Source organism: Argiope bruennichi, chromosome 3, assembly GCF_947563725.1.
Source record: "Argiope bruennichi chromosome 3, qqArgBrue1.1, whole genome shotgun sequence".
Taxonomy (NCBI): domain Eukaryota; kingdom Metazoa; phylum Arthropoda; class Arachnida; order Araneae; family Araneidae; genus Argiope; species Argiope bruennichi.
The window spans coordinates 43850608-43875435 of NC_079153.1; the positions used below are offsets into that span (position 1 = coordinate 43850608).

Sequence of the window (24828 nt, forward strand, 5' to 3'; positions counted from 1 at the left end):
ATTTCATAAATGTCAATATACTAAGGAAATAAAAATCATGTTGTGATTTGTTAGGTAACTATGCTCTAAATATATATATATATATATATATATATATATATATATATATATATATATATATATATATAAAATGCTCTAATATTTTTTTTCTCTACAAAACTGAAATACAACAAGTAATATGGCACAAATTCTTAATTTACTAATCCCTATAGAAAAACCGGTTCATAATAAAAGCAACCAAAACTTATCAATAATGATTTATTTACATATTAGCTTAAACAAGAGATAAATGAGTGAATATATATATATTGAAGTTTATAGCCAATGCTAATGAAGAGTATTTTATTATAATGATTAGTTTCCCATTAAATTTAACACGAGTGGTATTAAAGTGGTATCCATGTATTCTTTGAATTCAGAAATTAATTTTAAACAGTGATTTGACAGAACTGTTAACATTTTTTTGAATGAGGAAAGAAAGGGAAGGGCTATGAAATCTGAGTAGAAAGGGAAAAAAATAGCCAACTTTGATGGAAATTTGTTGTTTTCATGAAATTTTTAGTTAAAATCCAAATTTGTAAATTTTATGATTCGAAGCCTGACTTAAAAAAAAAAAAGGCATTTATAAAATTACATTAAATAGCAAAAAATGGAATTCTCTAGATAAAATTATAGTAAATAAATTGTTGCTTTTGCATTTTTAACAATGGCTTCTGTAAAAACAGAGAAAGAAAACAGATAAAAAATTAGTTCCTTATAAAATTAACAATTATTTTTAATTACTTTCAAAAATGGTATCTATATAATTAGCAAAAAGACTTCCAAAAATATGGTTTCAATATCATGTAAGGTTATATAAAAGAGGAAAATCATGAAAGCAAGCAATTCAAACAAAGCATAAAATATTTTTTCAAAAATATGCAAGGAAATTACCTTCTGTTATATTATTTCAGATTTTCTTAATAATAATAACTATTTAATTAAATATCTTTTTACAATTTTTAAACAAGGCTCCATTACTTCCTATAAAATATATATATAAAATGTGAGTACTCATTGGTTGTAATGGCAACCAAAAAGCACCAAGGAAATATTTTGCCAATTTGGCGATTTCAATTGACAGAATACGAACGATTCTCTGATCTGATATATATATATATATATATTCATTTGAGTATATTTTTATAATTTGGTGAAAGTTTTTCTTGACACGTTTTAGTAGCCATTAAAATCGACAAATACCAAAATGTGGATACAAAACAAGTTTTTACACTTTTTTAGATGTAAATATTAAAAATTACCTCCTTTCTGCTGCTCAGCTAACATCATTTTTTTCCATTCATCAAAGGATGGCATACCATCATAATGAGGTTGTTGGTGAATACTTTCTTCTGATGAACGTTTTTCAAATTCAGACACAACAGGAATTTGATGAGGTAATTTAATAGTTTCTTCATTCTTTCCAGCATTTTCACCTTGTACAACTTCTGGTGCAGCAGGAGGCGATATAGAATCTATAGATTTCTCAACTTTTGGTACTGGTTTCTTAATTAATGTTGGTTCTGCATTAGAAGCTGCTTGTGAAGGTTTAATTAATTCAGGTTTGTTTACTGTTGGCATTGTAGTATATCTGAAATTATTACTTACATCATTAAAAATCTCGAGCACAATTTTCTTAAAATTTTATAAAATAAGATTTTCATTAAAGTACAGACCATAAGAAAGAATGCCAACAAAAATATATAATAATGTAAAATTCTAAGATAAAGAATGCCCAATCAAAAGTCATTCAAATATATATTAACTTTTTTTTGCATAAAAAAATTATTTGATTATGAAAACAATGATCAAAATCAGAAAAGAAATAATTTCAATAATACTGGGTACATAAAAAAAAGATTTTTAAAATAACATTAAAAAAAAGTGTTTAATCACATAAAATTTGGCACTGAAAAAAGGAATTAAAAACACTCTCAGAAGGAAAAAAACATCCGATAAAACTCAAATATTATAATAAGCATTTCACGCATATAGGATTAAGAAATTTATCTCAAATAGTAAATGTCATCATGCTTTCCAAATGCATATATTTTTTTAATTGTTAAGTATCTTTTATTATCATAAATAATAATTAACTCAAATTCGTATTTCAATAAAATTGTTTTCATATTAAACATAAAAGGGTTCCTGGCCATATTTTTAATATAGTTGAAAGCATTAAGTAAATAATTATAAAAAGCATTTGCTATTCTATGAATGAATTTGTATTTCAAAAATAAAGGTAAGATACAGGGCAAAATAAATCAAAATCAATATATTGAGCAGTCCTGCCTCCTAATGCCTAAAAATTTTCATATCAAAAGATTTTTTTTAGTTCTATTATTCACAAAAGAGCAAAACTCATGCAATGTATTAAATGAATATATAATAAGTATGAATGGATTCTGAATAATTTAACTATCAAATGCAATATTTCATATTACATGCGAGCTTCTTAGTTATGTCAAACAAGAACTTTTATGTTTATCCATATAATGACCCACTGAGCAGCATCTCAAAAATAGAAATGAGAAACTTTCGACATAGTGGTTGGTTAGTACCATTTTGGTGGATAAAATAATGGTGTGGGGCTGAGTATCTTCTTGCAGATAACACAGCATACTTCCAAAGGGATGGGTTGTACCAGAATCGCTGATTGCCATTAGGACTTGATCATAATCCCTGCCTATGTTGTCATGAAAATTTGATCATTCAATTTAACAAAATGCTTTTGGGTAGGATGGCTTAAATATGCTTACTCCGTATGATACAATAACTAATCTCATATTATTGATGTATTTAGTAAAAATGATGAAAAAATGAAAATTTACTCAAAATTTGGCTTATCAAGTAATTCTGGGCTTTTTCTTGTTGAAATGTCTTCTGTATTTTCTTTGTTGCTCAATCTACTACTTTCCAAATTTGCAAATGCTTGCCTATATAAATAAAGATATTTTAATTCATATAATTGATTGAATATAGCAATATGAGAATAAAAATATAAAACATTTTTGACAGAATATGATTACAACTCAATATTCAAGCATTGTTCTCTATGTTCTTCATACCTTGATGTTATGTAAAAATACAATTATTATGAAAGTTTATGAATTTGTTTACCTATTTATACTGATTTTTCTACACAGCACATGTATTATCAAATGTTTCAGATAATTAATTGTGATATTAAAATAAAACTATTGATTGAATTTTAATGATATTCTGAAGAGATTAGATTAACAAAAAATGTGACTGTGATTAGAAAATAAGGAATTTTCTAACACCCTAAGTATCAATAAGATAAAAGTTACTGAACAGTATTATAACAAAAGAAATAACAAATCATCAAACATGAAAATAAATTTAACTTAGCTGAAATTTACAAGATCTTTGCAATAATAATGTTAATATTGAAAACTTTCTAATCAAAATTAATGAAATACTAGATAAAACAACTGTTAATATTAATTCTCACAGTTATTACAAATATCATATAATCAATACATTCAGTAAAGTTATTTAACTACTGAATTTAATACAGCACAGATAGGCTGCACTAATTTCAAAAGAAACAAAACCACCAGATTTTATTTCAATGTGATCAAAGTACTTAATTTTTACAGAAATTGTGAAATAAGAATACAAAATGAATGACATAATCATATTTATTTCTGTTTTTCAGTGAAAATGAAGTAAACATTTTGTTACATGGTATTTTTCATATTAAAATTAAGAACTAGTATGTAAATTAATATTTTTCTCAATACAATTTCTTAAATACTTCTTGAATTCATTTGGAGAAATTAAGGTAAGGAATAATATTTAAAAAATTCCAATATATAGAAATATTATTTAAATGTCAGTGCACATAAATAAAAATTGATAAGAATTTAATAAAGTTATAATATCTTACTGGTCTATTCCATCATGAGATTTTTCAAACTGAAGCAACTTTTTAATATCTTTATTATCACTTACATCAGCTTCACTTTCCTGAAAAGTGGAAAACAAATCAAACATGGCACAAATTACAATAATATGTGTCATATAATTAATATTTTATGAAATAAGACCAATATTTGCTAGTAGAAATAACTTTAATTTCACATTTTATCTAAAAAGATATATTCTTACAAAATGAATTGCTCTTCTAATTGGTTATTTCAACAATACTACTAAAAATATGCCTAAATTTACTTAAACTTTCATTATATATATATATATGGAATTATGTGCTGTGTGTGTATATAATTTCCCTAATTACTATATACATATTCCATTAATTCGTTTCAAAACTATATGAAGTAGGTCTTTTTAATTGTAATGCAAATGTGCTTTTTATATAAGATATTTTAAGAATCAATAAAAATTACTAAAAATCAAAAACATCCACTACAGAGTATCAGACTGTTTCGAAAGTTCAGTCTGCCTTTAATGCTAGATAGTGTATTACAAAATCAAAGTATAATCTCCTTCACACATAAGTTTTGATGATGCTTGCAAAAAAAAAAAAAAAAAAAAAAGATGGAGGGGGGGGGGAATATATAAGAAGTAAAAAATGTTTTATTTAACTGAATTTCAAAAAATTTGTTAAGCATAGAAAATGACAGAAAAAAAAGGGAGGGTTTTCAAAGTATCACAATTTATTTCCATCAACTTGCAATAATTGACAAGGTCAATTAATGAGTACCATATGAGTTAATAGAGAAAAGTATTGCTTCTTTTTAATCGATGGTAATGGGGATAAAAAGATTTTGTCTAATAATTTAAAGAACAAGCAATCATGGTGGGATGTCCTTTCAATCAGTGGGTGGAAAGAAATTGCTTATTCTGAAGCTTAATCAAAAACTCAAACAAGTATTTTGAAGAAATATCATTTAACTAAGTTAATTACTAGATAGGATTCGAATTATCAATGAAAAGACATTATGTTTAGTATGTGCATTCAATAAACTTTAAATTCTTGATTGGGATGATATGATTCCTACAATATACTTTTCCAAATCTACACATAATGTCTTTTGATTTATATATATCGCTTCAAAATAATTTAAATGATAAAATTATATTACTTCTCTAGACTTAGAAAAAATCACCTAAGACAATTTTTTTAGTCAGAAATATTAGAAGTTCTATAAAAATCAAATGATATAATTGCAAGAGAGATTCAAAAGAAAATTACATATCAAAATAATTAAATGTAATATTTTTTACACAATGGACATTTTGCCACAATGCTTTTTAATATATAAATTTTTTTTAAAATTTTTATTGAAAAAAAAAAGGGGGGATATATCAACTCAAAAAAAAAAAAATTGTTAATCTGATTTCTTATAAAATTACCATTAATGGCATAATAACATAGCTTCTTTTTCTTCTTCTTAATAATTTTATTAATGTTTGTTTCAACCTCTAATTATTTATTTTTCGTGAAAACAAATGTTAATGAATGTATAAACCTATGAGAGGAATTGGAACTGAATGGAATTGGAATGATGGAAGAATTTTTATCCAATAATTCTAAATTTATTAATTCATAATTTTTTTTTTTTTTTTAAATTCCAAACAACATTGGATCATAACTAGTATTGAAATACAGTACACATTTTTTATAAAACTAATTCTAAAGCTGAATATAATTATAAACTTTTTAAAACGTACCTTATTTTCTACATTATTTACATATTCTACATTTGGCTGTACATCTAATTTTTCTATAGGAACCACTACTTCAGGAGAGGTTTTCTAAGATACATAAAAAAACAAGTAAAATTATAAATCATGCTTTTACAAATAATTTTATTTGATAGTAAAAAAGCACTAAGAAAGAAAAAAGACATCAATCAGAAGGAAATAGAATAAATAGCTTAATACATTGGCTTTCAAATATTATTATGACATTATCTCTTGCATTCAAGGAGAGACATTAGAATAAAATAAGAAATCATAAGTTGCTTTCACACATTCATTACAATTACAGAATATTTATAACTATCTATGCTACTATATTTATAAATATTTGATAAATTTTTTGTAGTGAATTATATATATATATAAAAAAAAAAGTTGAGAAATTTTTTTGGGAAACAAGCTATCCAAATATATAAACAATTAAGACTTCAATAGTAGGATTAACAAAATCCCTGAGATCTGGAGGTGGGGGATTTGATGTCTCAAGCTGCAGGGTAGAAGGGGGGTATATTTTCTTATGATCAAGAGTATTTTGTTGTTTCTAAAAGTTTTGTGGGCAGGATCCAGCAAGAGTTGAATCCTATTTTCACACTGTCTGGCTCTTAGTACAGCCTTGCATATAATTCTGCTGCATTGAAAAATCCCATTATTATAATTATTATTTTAATAAAAAACTGTAGTCATTACTTTTTAATAAAATTATTTTACTCACCTATCTTTGCGAAAATACAAATATTAGATTGAATTAGATGGTTTTAAACTAAATAAAGGCAAAAGGAAAAGATAAATTGAACTACTTGGAAAGTTACAAATAAAACATAGCTTAATTATTTTTAAAAAAAGTGCTCTTTTTAAAAATGTATAAAAATATACACAATCACTTTATAAAAAACATCCACAAACCAAATTAAGCCATAAATGAAATATCTCAATTATTAAATCAATCTATCACTTAGATAATAATTTTACAATAATAATAATAATAATAATGAGTTAAAGCCCTTAGCCAAATAATTTTAAATTTAACCTTTAGATACTCCAATAACCAGCAACAGATCTGAAATGAAGATTCATGAAAACAATAAAGATATTAGTTTTGAGTCACTAAAATAAATCACTTCAAAAAATGAAATACATAAATGAAAATGATTCTTGCTCACTTTTTCTTGCTTGGGGGATACATGCTCAATTCCACTAGGATCAACGGGTATAGTTTCGGGAATTTGAATGCTGCTATCTGCCTCATTCTGTTTTATATCACAGTAATTAGGTAACCTGTAAAACCCAGTAAACTTTAAGTAAATATTTAGAGTGGCAAAATGAAAATCACATATGAAAAATAATAAAGACAAGACTTTGAAGCAAAAGAAGAAGAAAATGCTGGAAATATTAATATTAAACTCAAATTCTTTTTTATATATTCATGTTTTTTTTTAATAAATATAAGTTTTCAAAATTTTTATCTTAGTAATAATTTTTTTCTTAATATTACCATAACTGACACTTTCAATATGTCGGACAAGTACAGAATATACTCAACAAGGTTACCATGTTAATTATTTTTTATTTGTTTGTTTGCTTTGTAAATGACAAATATTTTAATTCACTGTCTTTTTATTTTTCAAAAGAAGTTACTATTGCTATTTTGTTAGATTTTACATAGAAAATAAATGCGTGTAACTTATGTTACAAGATAAAAGAAGTGGAATAAAGATTTAAATAATTGCTTTTTAAATGAAAAAAAAATGTCTACCTTTCCAAAAAATATTTTTTAATAAAAGGTACAATTACGGCTTGAATATCAAAGGAAAAAATTAAAATTACAAGAATGTCTCATCCATTATTTTTCAGCTATTCTAAATTCCATTAATAACATGCTACATCTGTCATTATCTCTTTTTCTAAAATATGATAAATATTTAAAATAACCCAAAAGTTTTAAAGGAATTTTCATTGAAATTAAATTGATTAACTATAAAAAATATTAAAAATATTTTTTAACGATTAGAATTATTATGATTTTCAAATCAATTATTAAAAACATTTCAATAAAATGAATTATCCATAATTACTAAGTAAAAGTCAACGAGATATTAGGGAATTAAGCAGCAATTTAATTTTTAAGATGCTGAATCAAAAAATTTAATTTGGTCTCATTTAGATATGCGCACAGTGTATTAATAACTAAAAACATCTATACAGACTTAAGTTAAAAAGCAATACCCGGAATCAAATAAGAATCTTTGAAAAGAAATATGAAGAATGGTTTCGAATTATAAAGACAGTTTCAGGATTCAATAACAAATAGAAATGAATTGAACAACTAATTTAAATCTCCCAACACACACAGTTATTTTTATATCACCCCAAGTCCCTCAAAGTATGAAAATATACGATCGAAAATTAAAATAATAATAATTCCAACATACTTTAAATCAAAATGGGAAAATTTTAAACAGAGATTTTTGTTTTACCTTTTTAAACCAAATATATTAATCACTCATCTAGAAGTAATAAATCCTCTGCACATTCGTTATAAATCAGAAAACGTTCAAATATCAAGAACGGAAAGCCGGCTTCTGTCTGTCAAAATCGCACTGCCGGCGGCAGCAAACATTAACCTTTGGATGTCAGCCAATTGACCATGGCACCATTCGAACCCAACAATGGCTAGGTGCTTTTGGCAGTTGAAACTATTTACACAGAGATACGGAAGTAGTATTTATTCATGGGAATGAAAAGCTGGCACACACAAACATAAATGCTCGGCATATCCAGGTATTTTCTGAATAGGTATATAGACCTTGTTTACTTATTCTGTTCCTTTTTTTCTTTTCCCTTTGAAAATTCTGTTTTAAATAGTAAACATTCGGTAAAATTCAATTTTTTTCCCTTCTTTATAGAATACCTAGCAATGGATGGTTTTCTTTTTTCCACTTATTTTATTTAAAATAAAAATGCAAACGGAAATTCGCATCTTAATGAAAGCCTTGATTTAAATTAATCGAAATATGGCTAGATATCATCAACAAACTATGCACACAGTAAGTACATCGTGAAAATTCTCGACTAAAAATACATAATGAAAATTCAATCAACTACAACAAAATTTCAAAAACAATTATTATTATTATTGGGGAATTCTATTCCTTCATTCATTTTTAAAGTTTGAAAACCGTAAAGCATATTGAGGTTGAATGGAATTTTGAAACTGAATATTTAGAATCTTCTCGTTTGGAAAAGAAATGTATATGGCAAATACTGAAAAGAAAAACTTCTGGCTAACTGAATAATGACAAATAACAATGGAGAGAGTCCATTTGAAATCAAATACATTTTATTTGCTTGAATCCATTTTCACAATGAGATTTTTCAGACATAATGCATAAATTGTAACTCTAAACGTATGGTAGTGTGCAAAAATGCGCGAGAAATTCTTTTGTCAATGTAAAAAACCACGCGGCATTCCACAAATAAAACGACCTCGACAGACCGTCGCCTTCTTGGCCCACAGCCAAGATTAAACATACGGCGAGAGAGAATCGAAGATCAGAGTTTTTTTCATCAAGGTAGTCTACAGAATGACTACCCATTTGAGGAAGAAAAACATCTGTCAGTAGATTTTAAATAGCATCGACTCAATAAATAAAGAAGGATCAAAAATTAAGTTACAGTTATTGCTCATCTGTTTCATTTCAATCACTTAACTAATATTTAGCTGTAATTATTAAATAAAAGCATACGGCGATTTATATGTATTTTTAGTACGCAAAAACAAATTGTACAGTATAAAAATATTTTAAACCAATTAATTTTTTAAAAATATTTATTGTTATTAAAAATATATTCTGAAGAAGTTAACTATTAAAAGAATATAACAAAGACAGTACACAGTAATAAAGTGAAATAAATTTATTGCTTCATGGTCTTTCCCCCAGCCATCTACGTTTCATCCTATATGCATCTATCGTACATTTAGAACAAAATGAAATCTCATCTAATTAAACAGCAATTTCAGCTTGAATGCTCTTTCAAAAATCAAATATAATAAGCAAGTTAAATAACTTATTGACAAGAAATTACTTTTTATCGTGCATTTCAATATTTTATTCGGTTCTTAGTGCAACTTACCGGCCCTGCAGATTGCGAAATATGTGGTGATAATCAAAGAATTAAGAACATGTTCTTTGGATTATCATAGGATAAGACCGTACTGATTTTCAAACAAGAGGAAATACTTGCGGTGAATGAACTTAACGTTCAGATAGAAATGAGATTAACAAATTCTAATTGAATAAATACTAAGTATGCATGAGATTTTATCATAGCATTCGTCAACTACATATTTAAAAAGAAGCCAGTTCCCTACTTGAATTACAAGTGCGATTTCGTCAATTTTTATTTTATGTAAAAGCTCGTGATTTCTAGATATGCCGCCAATACGCAGCTGAGCTCACACCTTTCCAACTTTTAGAGAAATATAACGAAATATTATTTTTACAGAGCTCTCAATAACTAGGAATAATTCACCATTTTAATATCAATATTTTACAAATATAGTCACCAAATCAGAAAGCTTTATGTTCATTGCACATAAATATAACTTCCTTTTACTGTGATAAAATGCAATTCAAAGTTGAATAATATGAATTAATGCTACTAATATGGAGGGCAAACAGGAGATCACTGACTGCAGCTAATTTTATAGTAAAAACCTGTAAAATGCATTCTGAACAGAAGGAAACACAACATAAACACACACACAAAAAAAAACCCTCTTCACTAATTAAAAAAAAATTAAATGACAAAAAATATGATAGGCAATCTATAAAAATCACATGACAAGGTTTTCATTTCGAAAATATAAGACAGGTGTGTAAATGCACATACTTTTGTGTAAAATTTAAAGAAAAGAAATTAAATAATGAATTTGAAAAAGTCTGTCAATCTCTCCGTAATCGAAAATAAGGAAATAAAATACATTATTTTCTGAATAATGAAACAAGGTACATAAATTCAGCCCTTGCATAAGGAAAAAGATGTTAAAGGAAGATGCTTTGGATATGAAAAACACGCAACTAATAAATAGGATGTTTACAATTATAATCAAGTAATGGAAAAACGTGAAACTGTTAATGACTAAACACAAACATTTTAAAGACTGTTCAGCAGATTAAGTAAATTATTTGAAATAGCAAACAAAAATCTCCGACTATTATGTATTACAGTATATAAGTTAACGATCAAGTATAAAATTCACGTATGGAAACATGCTTCTTTAAGTGCATGTCACGATCACAACTGACTTCTGGGGATGATAAATTTCTACGTTTTCATTCTCTATTTGTAATACTTGCACCAAAAGTATTTTTTTTTTTAAATTATAGAAAATATAGTATAAGTGAAAGTAGACGTATAGAAGAAAGAATTCTATACGTCTACTTCATAAAAGTATTCTATACACTATTTCATAAAAAAGAAATTTCATTAGCTTTTTTATGAAAGTGAGGGCGCGGATTTTTTTCAACGGAATCATAAAAAAGTTTTCTATAGAATGCTTAAGAAATTTTTATTATTCTACACATGTTTCATTGTATTTGTAGGACCAAATATTTTATATGAACTGACAAAATACATTTCAAAATGCTGTTAATCTATATTATTCTATCTACTAATATATCTGAATTAATTGTTAATAAAAATCAACATTTAATTCAGAAATGGTGTTGGTTCAATAAAAATGTTCACAGTTGAATTTTGTATAAGAAATTTTCAAAGCGCGATTTGGCTTTCTTTACTTGGAAACGTATCTTAAATTTAAATCATTATATTGCATATATACTTTAAATAGATTTTTAATACAACATTATTTTCTAATGGAATTATTAAAAACTGTTTATTTTTGTTTAACAAACGTATTTTGTATAGGAATTATGCAGAACTTTAAACAGTGTTGTAAAATATGCATCGATATTAGGGAGTGCAAGTAATTAAATATATTTATTTAAATCTTACAAGACTGCAAAATTCCTATCATCCGCGATTGTTAAGCGCAAAAATTTGTTTTAAAAAAACTACTTAAAATAGAAACACACAAATTTTAACACACTTTTTTTTAAAAAAATTAAATCAAACTTGTAATTACAGAAATATGTCCTTTTAGCTTTAATGACGAGCTGCACTCGTCATTTTAATGACCAACAGTGCAGTGACATGTCCAAACATGAACAAAATTTATACAATACCGAATTTTTTTAAACCGTTATTACCTTCCTAATACTTTATATTATGCTGTGACTAACTCCAGGTAAGTGGTGCTTTATTGTCAGTTTTTTCATAATCAAATCGAAAAGCAAAATATTAAACTATTGATATATGTGTACACCATCTACGGTTTAAATGGAATTTTGCGTTGATTTTTAGCCATTTCACTGACAACCTGCGTTAATTTGCGTTTACCGCGCCATCCTATTTCATAAAAACCCACAAGTTTATTTTTTAATTATATTTTTAAAAAATAAAACAAGGCTATGTGTGATTACAATTATTGTTTTCCACCAATAATATCTTGAAATGTTATCTTACCCAAAATATTAATTACAAAAAAAGGCGTCCGAAATATGTAAATAACGGATTAATTAAACGCATTTATTAAGCAAATTACCATAAATGTCAATGTCAAAAGCTTCGTCAGCGCTTTCGGTACACAAATGAATGCGAGAATGCCGATGATATCGGAAAGTCAATTAACGGAAAATATTCAAACATGATAAACAACAATAAAAAAAAATCCAGTATTATTACATAATATTACGATTACTCTTGGTTCAACACGCTTTATTTGTTTTTTTATTATAAGTTCATTAAGTATTGATTTCCATAGGACAGAGAAGTGGAAGTTGCATGACTTCTATCTAGAAACAAATAACAAGATTAAAAAAATCGTTAGGATGGATAATCAGTAGCATTAATATTTAATAGAATCATATTCATAAGATTCAGATTGTCTTGAAGAAGATTGGCGAAAATCCAAGCACGAAATATAATTTAATTTCAGCACATTGGCATTCCTAACCGACATCATGCAGCCAATTTGATTTTCTTTGTTACATAAACGTCTGCTTTAAAAGCAAAACAAAGGATGTCAGGCACGAGCTCTTACCCAGTGATAAACAGGTGACGTAATGGTAAAGAGCGAGTCAAAAGTGTCGGCATGAATAGTTTTTCTTCGCATTATTTTCCGACTTAAGCGCAATAAAGGTAAATATGCTTTGTTTTCAGACAATGTCCAAGACTGGCGTGTAGACAAAGACATCCCTCTCGATATGATCGCTATACCTTTCTTACAAGGTAATGAGAATGGCACTTCAGCCGAAACTCCACTCTCTAAACTTCTATTCTATTCTATTGCAAGCCAATGTGAGAATGATTGTATTTGATTGAATGAACACGGTGTCCAGGAATTGTCCACGGTGAACGGAATGAATGAACAGATTGTCCAGGAGGGAATCTATAATTTTTCAATTACCAAACTAAGATTTATAAACAAGCTACCATAATCAGCGACCAAATAAAATCCAGCAAAAGTAGTCTCACCGAAAATTTCTCGCATAATCAATCCCCAATAAAGAGTTTATCTCGCTCCCTACCCCAACCCCTCATGAAATTGCCAATCTCAGGTAAGGCAGGGAATGCGCCTTGCATGGCATTGGTGAATAACAGTTATGAGATATAGATCTTTAGTATGAATTTCGCTTTTTTTCTTCTTTTTTATTGAAGCTATCATTTATTTTGATACCCTTTTTCAAGATCGATTGAATCAAAATTTGACACAGAGCTATAGTTGTCACTAGATCATATACCGAATTTCATTGATTTATATCATAGCAATTCTGAATTATTATACTTATATGCATGAAAAAGAGCAGAAGGATAGATGTTCGACCTCTTAACAGATATGGTTCAAATTTTGACACAAATCAAAATTTTAGATGCTAAACCTGTGTACCAAATTTTATCTATCTAGCTCTTTACATTTTGTAATTATCGAGTTCACTTGCACTCATACAGCCAGATAGAATTCCTCTGAATGGATTCCATTCAAAATTGGATAGAAATCTACAAATTTGGTCTAACGTCCTTTAGCAAATTTCATCCCCCTTCCTTAAAGCGTCTTTGAATAACAGACATAATGCCAAAGGAAAAGAGGAGGGTCCGAAACGGAGATTTGAAATGTGGAGATTCATCGAAACCTCGAGTTCGAATTTCTTGACTATTACTATACTTCCTCAATACTTCGTACATGAGAAAGTAAAAAGTGCTGATCCAATGCATCATAGAACAAACGGCAGGTTCAAAAAAATTAAATGCGTGAAAATTGATAGCAGACATTATTAACAATAGCCAATTAAAAGAATCGCTCTAGATCCTAAAAGCCGATCTAAGACCGTTAACAAGCCACAGTCTGGAGGAGACTATTTACTCACCGAGTAAGTGAATAAGAGATGGTACAGAGAGCGCCAAAAATAATAGTTAAAACTTAAAGCTATTCTTTACAAGAAGTCACGCTTAGTTACTCGAGCAGAGATGATAGAAACACGTAAAGTGAGCCGGAAAAGAAACCTTGAATGGAATTCATTCTTCCTCTATCAAAACAATATATATTTTATTTGATTCTATAAATTATTCTCACTCAATAAATAAATTTTCTCAAGCTCACATTTTATTATATATTGAACTCGCCAAGTGCTGCTGCCGAAAGCCTCCCCCCCCCCCTTTATGTTCAGCTATATAACAAAGAAATATAAAGTTAACTGGAACATCGCCCTAACTCAATTGCGTGATTTCTTTCAGCTTCAAAAAATACAAATTCTTTCAGAAGACTCATATTCTCTATCAGATATCCATTCTTGTTTCATCGTCTAGACTAGTTACCGTTTTTATATCCGTAAGTCATTATTTTCCTTTATATCTAACGTTCTTCGTGGCGGCAAATGATTATGATAAATGCATGGAATGAGTTTAAAAAATATATATAATAATTCGTGGTCAAAAATTCCGTTATTATGATATAAATTCGCGGTTCAGCAAACAAAAACTAATTCAATGTAGCTATTTAAGACACGCATTTAAGTTACAATTTTTATTAAAACCGCAAACAGAAAAATATCTACTTTAGTGAATTAAAGAAAATTTCTTTCCCAATTAAATGCCTTATTATGTTTGATCGTTAAGATTAATTGCGGCAGATGAATGAAACGCTACTATGTGATTAATATAGAAATTTTAAATCGTGGTCAGTCAACAAGAATAATTCTTGGATAGTCATTCTACTTACATAACTTCCGGGCAATATTAAAAATAATTCCATTTCAACAATAAGGAACTTTAGACATGTACTAGATTTACAAACAAGGAATTTTTGGGGGGAATTTAGGTTCGATCCCATCATTCACTCTTCGCTAGAAAAATATTGAATTGCAGTTCTCAACATTAAAATGAAATAATTTAGATGAATAATTGATAATAATTTAAACGAAGGATGCAATATATAAGTCCTTGGATCAAAATTTCCAAGCTTTATCCGTCCTTTTAGTATGGAAATGGACTTTTAAAAAGCAAATACAATTCATGATGAAACATGAAAAAACGAAAATCTGAATTTAAGATGGTTGTTACAGGTAAAAATAGCATCAAACCAAGTTACACAATTATTAGTCGCTATTTCCATCACTATAAATAAAATACAAAAGTATTTTTATAGTATTCCATTAAAAATAGAACAGTAAAATAATAAAATTAAATTTATAAACAGAAGACAATTTTAAATAGAAGTACAAATACTTTCAGTCGCAACTGCGTTTTAGTTCAGCACTAATGCAATAATTTTTTATTAAATCGGATATTAATTAAATACATGAAATTTTAAATCACCATTTATGACTCATCCGAGTAAATAACACAAGCAATAAACTTTTGATAGCAAATAACAATCGCATGCAAACTAAATTAGTATCATTAAAAAATATTATTTCAACTTTGAAGTAGTATAAATTCTATTATTGTGCAATAATATTTTTGGAAGCTATCGCGGGCAAATATTTAAATCTAAATTCATTAACATTTAATTAAAATTTCAATACAAATCGACACGAGGCGCACATTCCTTCAAAATATACTTAAATTTGGCAGCTTTTCAAACTATTTTATAATGGGTCAATAGACACGTATTTTCCTACAATAATAGAAGAAATAATTTTTTTCATGAATAAAAATCGGAAAACAATCAAATTTTCAACAAGAGTTGTATATCAGAAGCAAACATTAACACATACATATATGATTTTAGTTAGATTTCAAGTATGGTCAACAGTTATCAATTTTTCATTTACCAAGTTCCTTATCAATTTTTTAACATAAATCATCCCTTCCATCATTCTTTTCATGAAAGCAATGGCAACAATGCTAAACTTTTCCATTCATTTTATCACAACCATCCCAGGTCTCTTGTTAATATCAAGCTAAGTGATGACACAGTAAGACACTTACTGATGTCTGAAATAGGTTAAAAAATATCCAACGAAATTAGTATTCACACTGCATATGTAACTACCACGAGTATCGCATTTTTTACACCATTCTATAGGTTACATTTGCCCGTATTTATCTTTATCATTAAAAAGCATCATAAATTGCATTTGCATTCCACTGAAAAAGGTTTTGGCCGAATAACAAAAATGAACTGGTTCAAATAGATATCAGGTTTTCGTCGTTAGTGCACGAATAAATCTTCCTCAATATTGCATGAAAACACATAAATAAAATATTTCAAACAGAACACTTCACAACACGATATTTTTTTCAAAACAAACATCAATATTTATCTTTAATTGCTCGTTTGACCCTTAAATCAACAATATTTCATTTTAAAAAATTATATTCCAAATAAAAAGAAATACGAACCTCTAATCAGTAACATTGCCGCTTTATAATGTGTGTTTAAATCGTCGTTCTTTATTCCTAAAATTTACTCTTAATTATAAAGCAGTATAATATGCTCAAATAATATATATTTAATATCACTAACACGCGAGGATACAAGCATGTCTGCTAAAAGAATGAAGAGTATTGCTAAAAAATGCATTTAAAAATTTTTTTTAAATTATTAAAATTACAGAAAAAATTATACAAAAATAAAATTGATATCACCGATAAAGTTAAATTTTAAAGTGGTGTTAAAATGGGGCACTCTAATAAACTTGTCATGCCAGAGAACGCGTTATATGGCATTGGCGTAAATAGTTGGAATATTTTTTGGCGTGAATTTAGCATTTATGCTAAATCTATCATATCATTATTGTCGAATTGTTTAGTACTTAATCCCTATCATACGTTAATATTATCCAAAAACAGAATTTGTGTTTTAGTCACGATTTTCTCAACCGAATGAAACAAAATTTGACATAAAACTACACTTGTAGTCACAAAATTCCATACCAAATTTGACATATTCAAGTCATTGCATTTATGAATTATCGCGTTTAAATGTTTCTTAAAGTACAGATCGACAGACGGTCAACCCGTAGTTGAATCTGGTTCAAAATTTGATATTTGTCTACACTATGGAGACTAAATCTGTGTACCAAATTTTATCTACTTATCTCTGTTAGTTTTGCAATTATCGCGTTAATTTCCATTCGAACAGACAGATACACAGACTTCCTCAAAATGGATTTTACTCAAAATTTGAAAGAAATCTGTAAATTGGTGTAAAGACCATACATCGAAATTCAACCGTCTAGTTCGAAGCATTTTTGTGTTATCTTTGTCACAGACAGACTGAAATGCATTTTCTAAAAATGTGTGGTAAAAAAAAACATTTTCTAAAAATGTGTCGGAAGTCTGAAACATGGAAATTCGTCAAAATATCGAGTTTGAATTTTTTGACGATTACGCTACTTTTTCTTTACTACTTATACGAGAAATTAAAAAAGTTAACATTTTGACTGAATTTTAATTAAAAATCTAATCAAATATAGGAAACTCATTTTTTAATAAGTACAAACTACACAATCTGTTCTAGAACTACTATCTGCTCTGCAGAGCACATTTTGCATGATTTTACTCAAACAAATCGAATGATGAAATTTATATATATATATATATATATATAACCATGTATATATTATAATGCTAAAATATATTTCCTAATGAAATTTGTAACAACTTATCCTGATTGGGAAAGTAAAAAGTGAATTTGAAAGAGGATTCCAAAATTACATAATTAACATGACGCACGTCTGACGTGAGAGCATGCAAATAGCGAGTTGACTAGAAATCTGGCGTCATTCAAGTTCCATTCTTTCAACTGTCAAGGTCTCCGGTCAAGGCTTCTTCAAAAATTAGAAAATTTCAAATCCTAAATCGCTAGGAGTCTTTTAATTCATCCTCGGATTGATAGAAATTACTGAATTCATGATGCAAAATTTATACATCACTTTCAAATTTTATTGCTTTCGAAAACAACGTCCTCTTTCCCTTGATAAGGATATATGCAATCATTCCACCAAGATCAAACTTCACTTCATCATACTTAATTCTTCTAACAAAAATGTGTCTCTAAAAAGGTTTGATTTAAATATTTTTTATAACTACAAAGTGATTTTTTTTATTTATTTATTGTTTTACAATGCCCTATGTATTTCTTAAAAATTCAATTTAACCCAGGCATTTGAGTATCAAACATAAGATAAAAAAAGGTTTAATATGAAAATGTTTAAAAAGTTGGCTAACAATTTGTAAATTACGACATACATGATCAAAAATGTCCACACCACTTTACAGGGTAAAACTGTTGGACTTATAACTATCAAATTAGTAGTTAATATTTAGGGGATAGGTGCACACAAAAAAATTCTACAAAATTTTAAATAAATCTTTAGTTGAAAATTAATAACAAGTTGAGATTTTTTTTCTTTAATTATATGACATATTATCATATAAAAATTATTTTTACAGCACATTAAAACCTAAAAAATTAATTTTTTAGTGAAACAGTATTTTATTTGCACACATTTTTTTTTCTTCCTTATAAAATTTTAAAAATATTTATAAATATATTTTAGAATACTTTTCATTGTTTTAGCAGTTGCGTTTATAAACAAGCGCCTTGAAAAGACATTCAATTGATTAAAATTTTGTGTACATATTATCGTTGGTATAGTTACAGGCAAATTGCAAAATAAAACTCATGCTGTCAAATCAATCTTCAACCATTGTCATGCTATGATATTTCGGATTAGAGGTTCGAATCTTTAATATTTTTATTCTGAAAAATTAAACTGGACAGGTTATATATCCAGAATAACATAAAATTAAAAATACAAAATGTTACTGAATCCGAATTCATGTTGAAGAAAAGAAAAACGATTTAAAACGCACTTCCAGATGTAAACAAAAACATTTCCTGGCTAAGAAAAAAATACTTTACATGGAACACGCGGAGACTTCCGCAGTTTTAATCGCATGCAAATTTTATAATGGAATTCGAAAAAAAAAAAAAAAATGCCTTTATCACGCAAGAACCATATATGGTCAGACTGACCCAAACACAATTTATTGAAACTTTAGAAAAACATTTCTTGCTTCATAATATCTCAGTAGTTAGTAATACTTTAAAATATGAAAAATCCTATAAAACGAACTGGAAAGCAAATTAGTACTCTTTCAGTAACACGTAATAATGATGATGATGTCGTGTCCGCGTTACCACGGAAAGGGGTTGCAGTAGCTTCTGAGGGTAAAGACCTCTGAGCACCCGAAAGCAGTAGTCTGATTTCTAGCTCATGAAACTCACACACATTCGCTTGCACAACCCCTTTTTACAGGGGGGGCACATTCACACACCTCACAGATAGAACAGAGATGAAGAACAACCATGCCCGAACCGGGATTCGAACCCGCGACGCTCAGATCACGGGGAAGACATGCTACCCCTATGCCAGGACGCCGGCAACACGTAATAATAATAATAATAATAAATTGGTAGTGTATGACAACATATAGATTTTTCATACGTAAGCGTCGTTCTGTCAACATAATTAAACTGCCTCAGATAACATCTAAATAAATCGTTATAACATTTTGAGGGGTTATTTCATGCGTTGCTATTTCCACATTACATGAGCAATACATTAAGACGGAAACGAAGTATTATGACAGAAGAGAAGAGAAGAGAAATCTATTATTCGATCACTTTCTTCGAAAGGATTCAAGTAATTAGTCAGTTTTGCAGATACGCTTTTAAGGTAATTCAAAACAAAGTAAATATCAGTATTTCGCATCAAACGTAAAATACATTTTTAACGCTTGCTTGCAGCATCCAATAAAAAACAATACCCTTTTTCTCTTCAACCACTTAAGGTTAAGATCCTATCCTTTATCTACCACCACCCATAAACTGAATTCAGGCTCATTCTCTATCTTGTCGTAGCAAGACTACTCCAGCTTTCCAAACAAAACGGACTGATAACTCATTTCAAACAATGATTTGGAGATCGTTCAACGTCAGGCTGTAAGACGTCACATACAAGATGTAAACAAAATTGCGATAAAGTTCGCATTCACTTTCTCAACGTCACGTTTGTGGTGGGTGTGAACATCTGAGGAGCAATCGAGTCGCAGTACCACGTCAATCAAAAATTGTACAAGAAAAAAGTCGCTTTCTTTTATACACAATCCCTTATAGTAAACTTAATTTTATAATTTCCGATACAATTTATGACACATTCGGTTCTTCAAATTTCATAATTTAGTTTTCACTAAATGAAGCGAAACTATAAAAATGATTCGTTGAATATGATGTTTAAGCAAAAAAAAAAAAAAAAAAAAAACGTACGTTTGTTTTAATTCATATTTTCTCGATATACTCCCATTTACAACTGAAGAATTATTATTTATTCTCGCATTATGATATTATATATATATATTCTAATAAAGCGTACATTTCATTTCAGTACTACACGGCTTATAACGCCAAAAATTTACAATTGAATGTATCTTTAGAAATTTCTGTATTTTTGTCAAGATTAGATAGCATTTTTTTTGTAATGCAAAATGTTATGAATTTACCCATTGGCACTCGAAAAGTAATTAAATGTATAATCATTCAATTAATAGAGGCTTATTTTACGGCCTCAAAAAGTTTCTAAAAAAATTACATAAACTCATTTTTCGTTTTTGAATTCTATTTTTCTATTTTCGTTTTCGAATTTGAATTCTACATTTTTCAGAATCCGCACTCAACAAGACCCGCAACAAGACCACAGCGAAAAACAGAATTTTGGAATTGCGTTTATTTTTTAATCAATGAATATAATTGACACAATTAAAGTATTTAAAATTAAATGGATGAAATTTGGTATGTAGCGTTCACATTAAATTAGTAGATTTCTAGCACATTTTGAACAAAATCAATCCACAAAATGTGGATAGATTTTGTACACGCACAAATAAACTTTTTTTTTAATTAAAAAAAAAACTATAATTTTTGGTAGACAGATTTTGCGTTTAAAATATAATTTCTACCCAAATTTTGGCTAAATTCAACAGGAGTCAAATTTTGGTTCCAAACGGTTGAAAAAAATTTGTTCAAAATGCATATTTAGTGTTCTTTACTATGCAACACAAAATCTGCATACGGGGGAATAGCTAAGCATTCGTGGCATTCACCTTTCCCAAAATCCAATTGTATGTGTGTGGGGGGGGGCGTTTATTTGTTTTATGAAGCTGCTATTTCTTATACATCTGTCGTTATTTTTATAACAACTGAAATTTAGAAACGTCAAAAGAATTAACCATATGGAATGGTGTCGACAAGGTGAACATTCGAGGACCGAGAGTGAACTTATGAATTGCTGAAGTCTCTAAATTGTAACACTTAACTCTAAACTAACCTCATATTTTTCTACTCTCAAAGTACAAAACAGAATAATAAGAAAATATTAGAAGGTGAAAAACACCAAACGAGTTCAAATAAAAATAGCTGGGGCAACGATAGACATACGTTTCGGAAAAACGAACCAGTTTGAGCAAGCTGTTTCTAACTAACTACGCGTTTCTACCCGTATTTAATCAGCTGCAAGTTTTATTGCTTCATACGAAGAACATCACTCTCTTCACCGAATTAATTAGAAATATCCTTATTTGTCAAATTTACAGCAAAAAGTTGGAGACCGTGTTTAATTTTCATTGGTTTACGGGGAGGGAAAAAAACGGGAGGGGGGGGAGGAACGGAAGGAGAAAAAAAACTGAAAATAAGTTATTCCGGTCACACTAACATGCATACCACAGTTTAGTACTGTAACACGTGCCGGGCTAAAATTCTTTTGAAACATCACACGTTGTGGTCTTGACAGTTTTGTGGTAAGGTGTTTTATATAATGATGTTAGAGAGAGCAGAGAGACTGAACCAAATACAAAATCATCCTGACTTATTATAATGGTTCACTGATACTCTAGATGTAATTATCTAAATCAATTTTTTTTAAATGCAAAATATAATTATTTACTTTTGCATTATTTGTACCAATAATAAAGTCTCTCTCTCTCTCTCTCTCTCTCTCTCTCTCTCTCTCTCTCTCTCTCTGTCTGTCTGTCTGTCTGTGTGTGTGTGTGTGTGTGTGTGTGTGTGTGTGTGTGTGTGTGTGTGTGTGTGTGTGTGTGTGTGTGTGTGTTTAAAAATTAAATTTAATAAATTGTCTTTTTAATGATACTAATTTAATACTCGCATAAATTTAAAAAAATAGTTTTTTTCTAATTTGTCGCGTGATTTTCCACTGTTGAAAGCTAAAGAAGGATTTTTGTTTTATTTTGTAGTTTACAAGTAGAATAAATAAGAGGGTGTTACAATAGCGCGAAATTAAGAAAACAGATGAACCGCACATTTATATTTTTATTAGCGTTGTGATGTTATGGGACTGATCTCCATTAAGAAAGTTTAAATATACAATGAAAAGGCCATATGTAAGAAAATTAAAATAATAATTTTAATGTCAGACGATTTGACGAAATCATTGACATCAAAACAACTTAAATGAATTTACCTATCACCAATACGTCCGGTGAACTAACTGGTCGCAAAGGTCAACTAATTTTACTATAAACTAACATTTACGCGCATAATTAAAATAAAACATATAAAGCATTTATCTTTTTATAAATAAAGTTGCAACACATTAATTAAACAGTTTTTTTTTTTTTTCTTCCTTTCTTCCCAATACACGATTTGTTTTGCGTCCATGGATTCTTCAGTCTATTTATTGCCCCAAATCATTCTTGCAGTTCTTTGACTGTGATTTTTTTAATACAGAAAATTTTGCTGTCGTTTTCTCCGTGGCTGTTACTTTACGAGAATAATTTTTCATTTAACATTGTATAAGAAACATAGCAATTAATGCATCCGCCAATATTATAAACACCTGTATTCTTTCTCGCGCACACTGTATGCATGAACTCTATAAATTTGGAACGGAAACAAATGTCCGTTCAACCAAGCTACGCAACTCGTTCAAATCACCTGGGTATCGCTACCACATTCTTAACCATTTCGTTAAATACAATTGCTTGAACACCCATAGCGCGTGTTTAAATAATTTGAGACGCTTTTCCCGTTGGTTTGGAAATCAGGGAGGTTTTTTAGAATACTCAAAAGATGGCCGAGCATACATTCGCTAAATAGCTATCAATTAGAGGTGAAATCTTTTATATCAGAACAAAGGCTGCCATTGAAGTTTTTTTTTTTTGGGGGGGGGATAAATTCTATCTCTGAAAGAAAAACTCGGGCATTCCAGTATTCTGAGGTATCTGAACTAAAATAATCTTAAAAATGAAGAGTTTAAATTAAGCAGACATAAATGTAATCTTAAGTTACCCCCCCCCCAAAAAAAAACCACAAATGCTAAAAAACTCTTAGAATATTTTACAAATGATTTCTTAAAAGAAATGCCATTTAAGTCCAAATATCGCAGAGTAGAATCATGTTATCTGTTACATTTGGAAGCTACAAGGATCTGGCATTAGGCCTAAGTAATTAAAATTTAATAAGAGACAAAAATTAATATACATAAAGCAGCCCATGATCCGTTACGTCAAGCATGATCACGATTTCACATCCTTTAGTTAAAATGAGTACAGAACAAAAAAATTTTTAAAGATATGGCGGAAACAAATATCATAAAAGTACAGTTTCGATATCCGAATTCAAAAACCTTTTTCCCCTTTTTTTAGTAAAATACTTGAAAACGTAAGGTGATTAGATCAAAACATCAGGTCTTTGAGGAGGACAAAGAGCAGACTCGCCATATAGCAGTGGTTCTTAACCTTTTTAAGCCGCGACCCAAATTTGAGAAATATATATAAAAAAATCTTCAATCCTACGACGATTATTTTTTTTTAACTTACAAATTTTTTATTTATTTTTTTTAATAATAAAGATAAACAAAAGTACTTTTCCATCCAAGGAAAATTTAATTAATAATCAAGTGTTTTTAATAATTTTTATTGACCAAATTAAAATATATTTATAACTTTTTGAAAATAATTGACATTTTAACTTATTCCTAAAAAAAAAAAAAAAGAAAGAAAGAAAGAAATATCAATACATATGTTAAGTCTTTTAAATTTAAAATGCAAGTCATACAGTTTTAATGAGAACCTTGTGCTTGAATACATTCATTTTCGATTGTTGATATTTATTCAAGTCGTCATTTCTAAAATGTCTGAAATTTGGTGTATTACTAACTTTTTTGGTTCGACTCAGCGCGACCCATAGGTTAAGAACCGCTGCCATATAGGATATAATTGGATACGAGGTAAAATATTACAATAAATTAAAAAATAAATGAATTTCTAACAGACGCCCTCTTTTTCTTACACTGATATCATTTCTCTACAGTTCAATAATAGAAATCTAACATAAGAAAACATCCAATACCTTTGAAATATTTATAAATTAAATCTCATACGACGTTACTAGTACAGAAAATAATTAAACAGTGCCAAAATAATAGCAGATTAGTTCAAATCGTTAAACATTATTTT

At 28.5% G+C, this 24828-nt stretch overlaps 1 protein-coding gene across 1 annotated transcript in view; it reads right to left on the reverse strand.

The window, feature by feature from the left end:
• LOC129963117 (SUN domain-containing ossification factor-like) overlaps window positions 1–24828 on the reverse strand; it is a 56365-nt gene that overhangs the window by 11621 nt on the left and 19916 nt on the right. Inside the window, exons 2-6 of the mRNA XM_056077198.1 lie at window positions 6891–7005; window positions 5701–5784; window positions 3953–4032; window positions 2871–2975; window positions 1302–1630 (exon numbers count right to left, since the gene is read on the reverse strand). Coding sequence (XP_055933173.1) covers window positions 1302–1630; window positions 2871–2975; window positions 3953–4032; window positions 5701–5784; window positions 6891–7005 — 713 coding nt within the window. The remainder of the gene's footprint in view (window positions 1–1301; window positions 1631–2870; window positions 2976–3952; window positions 4033–5700; window positions 5785–6890; window positions 7006–24828) is intronic.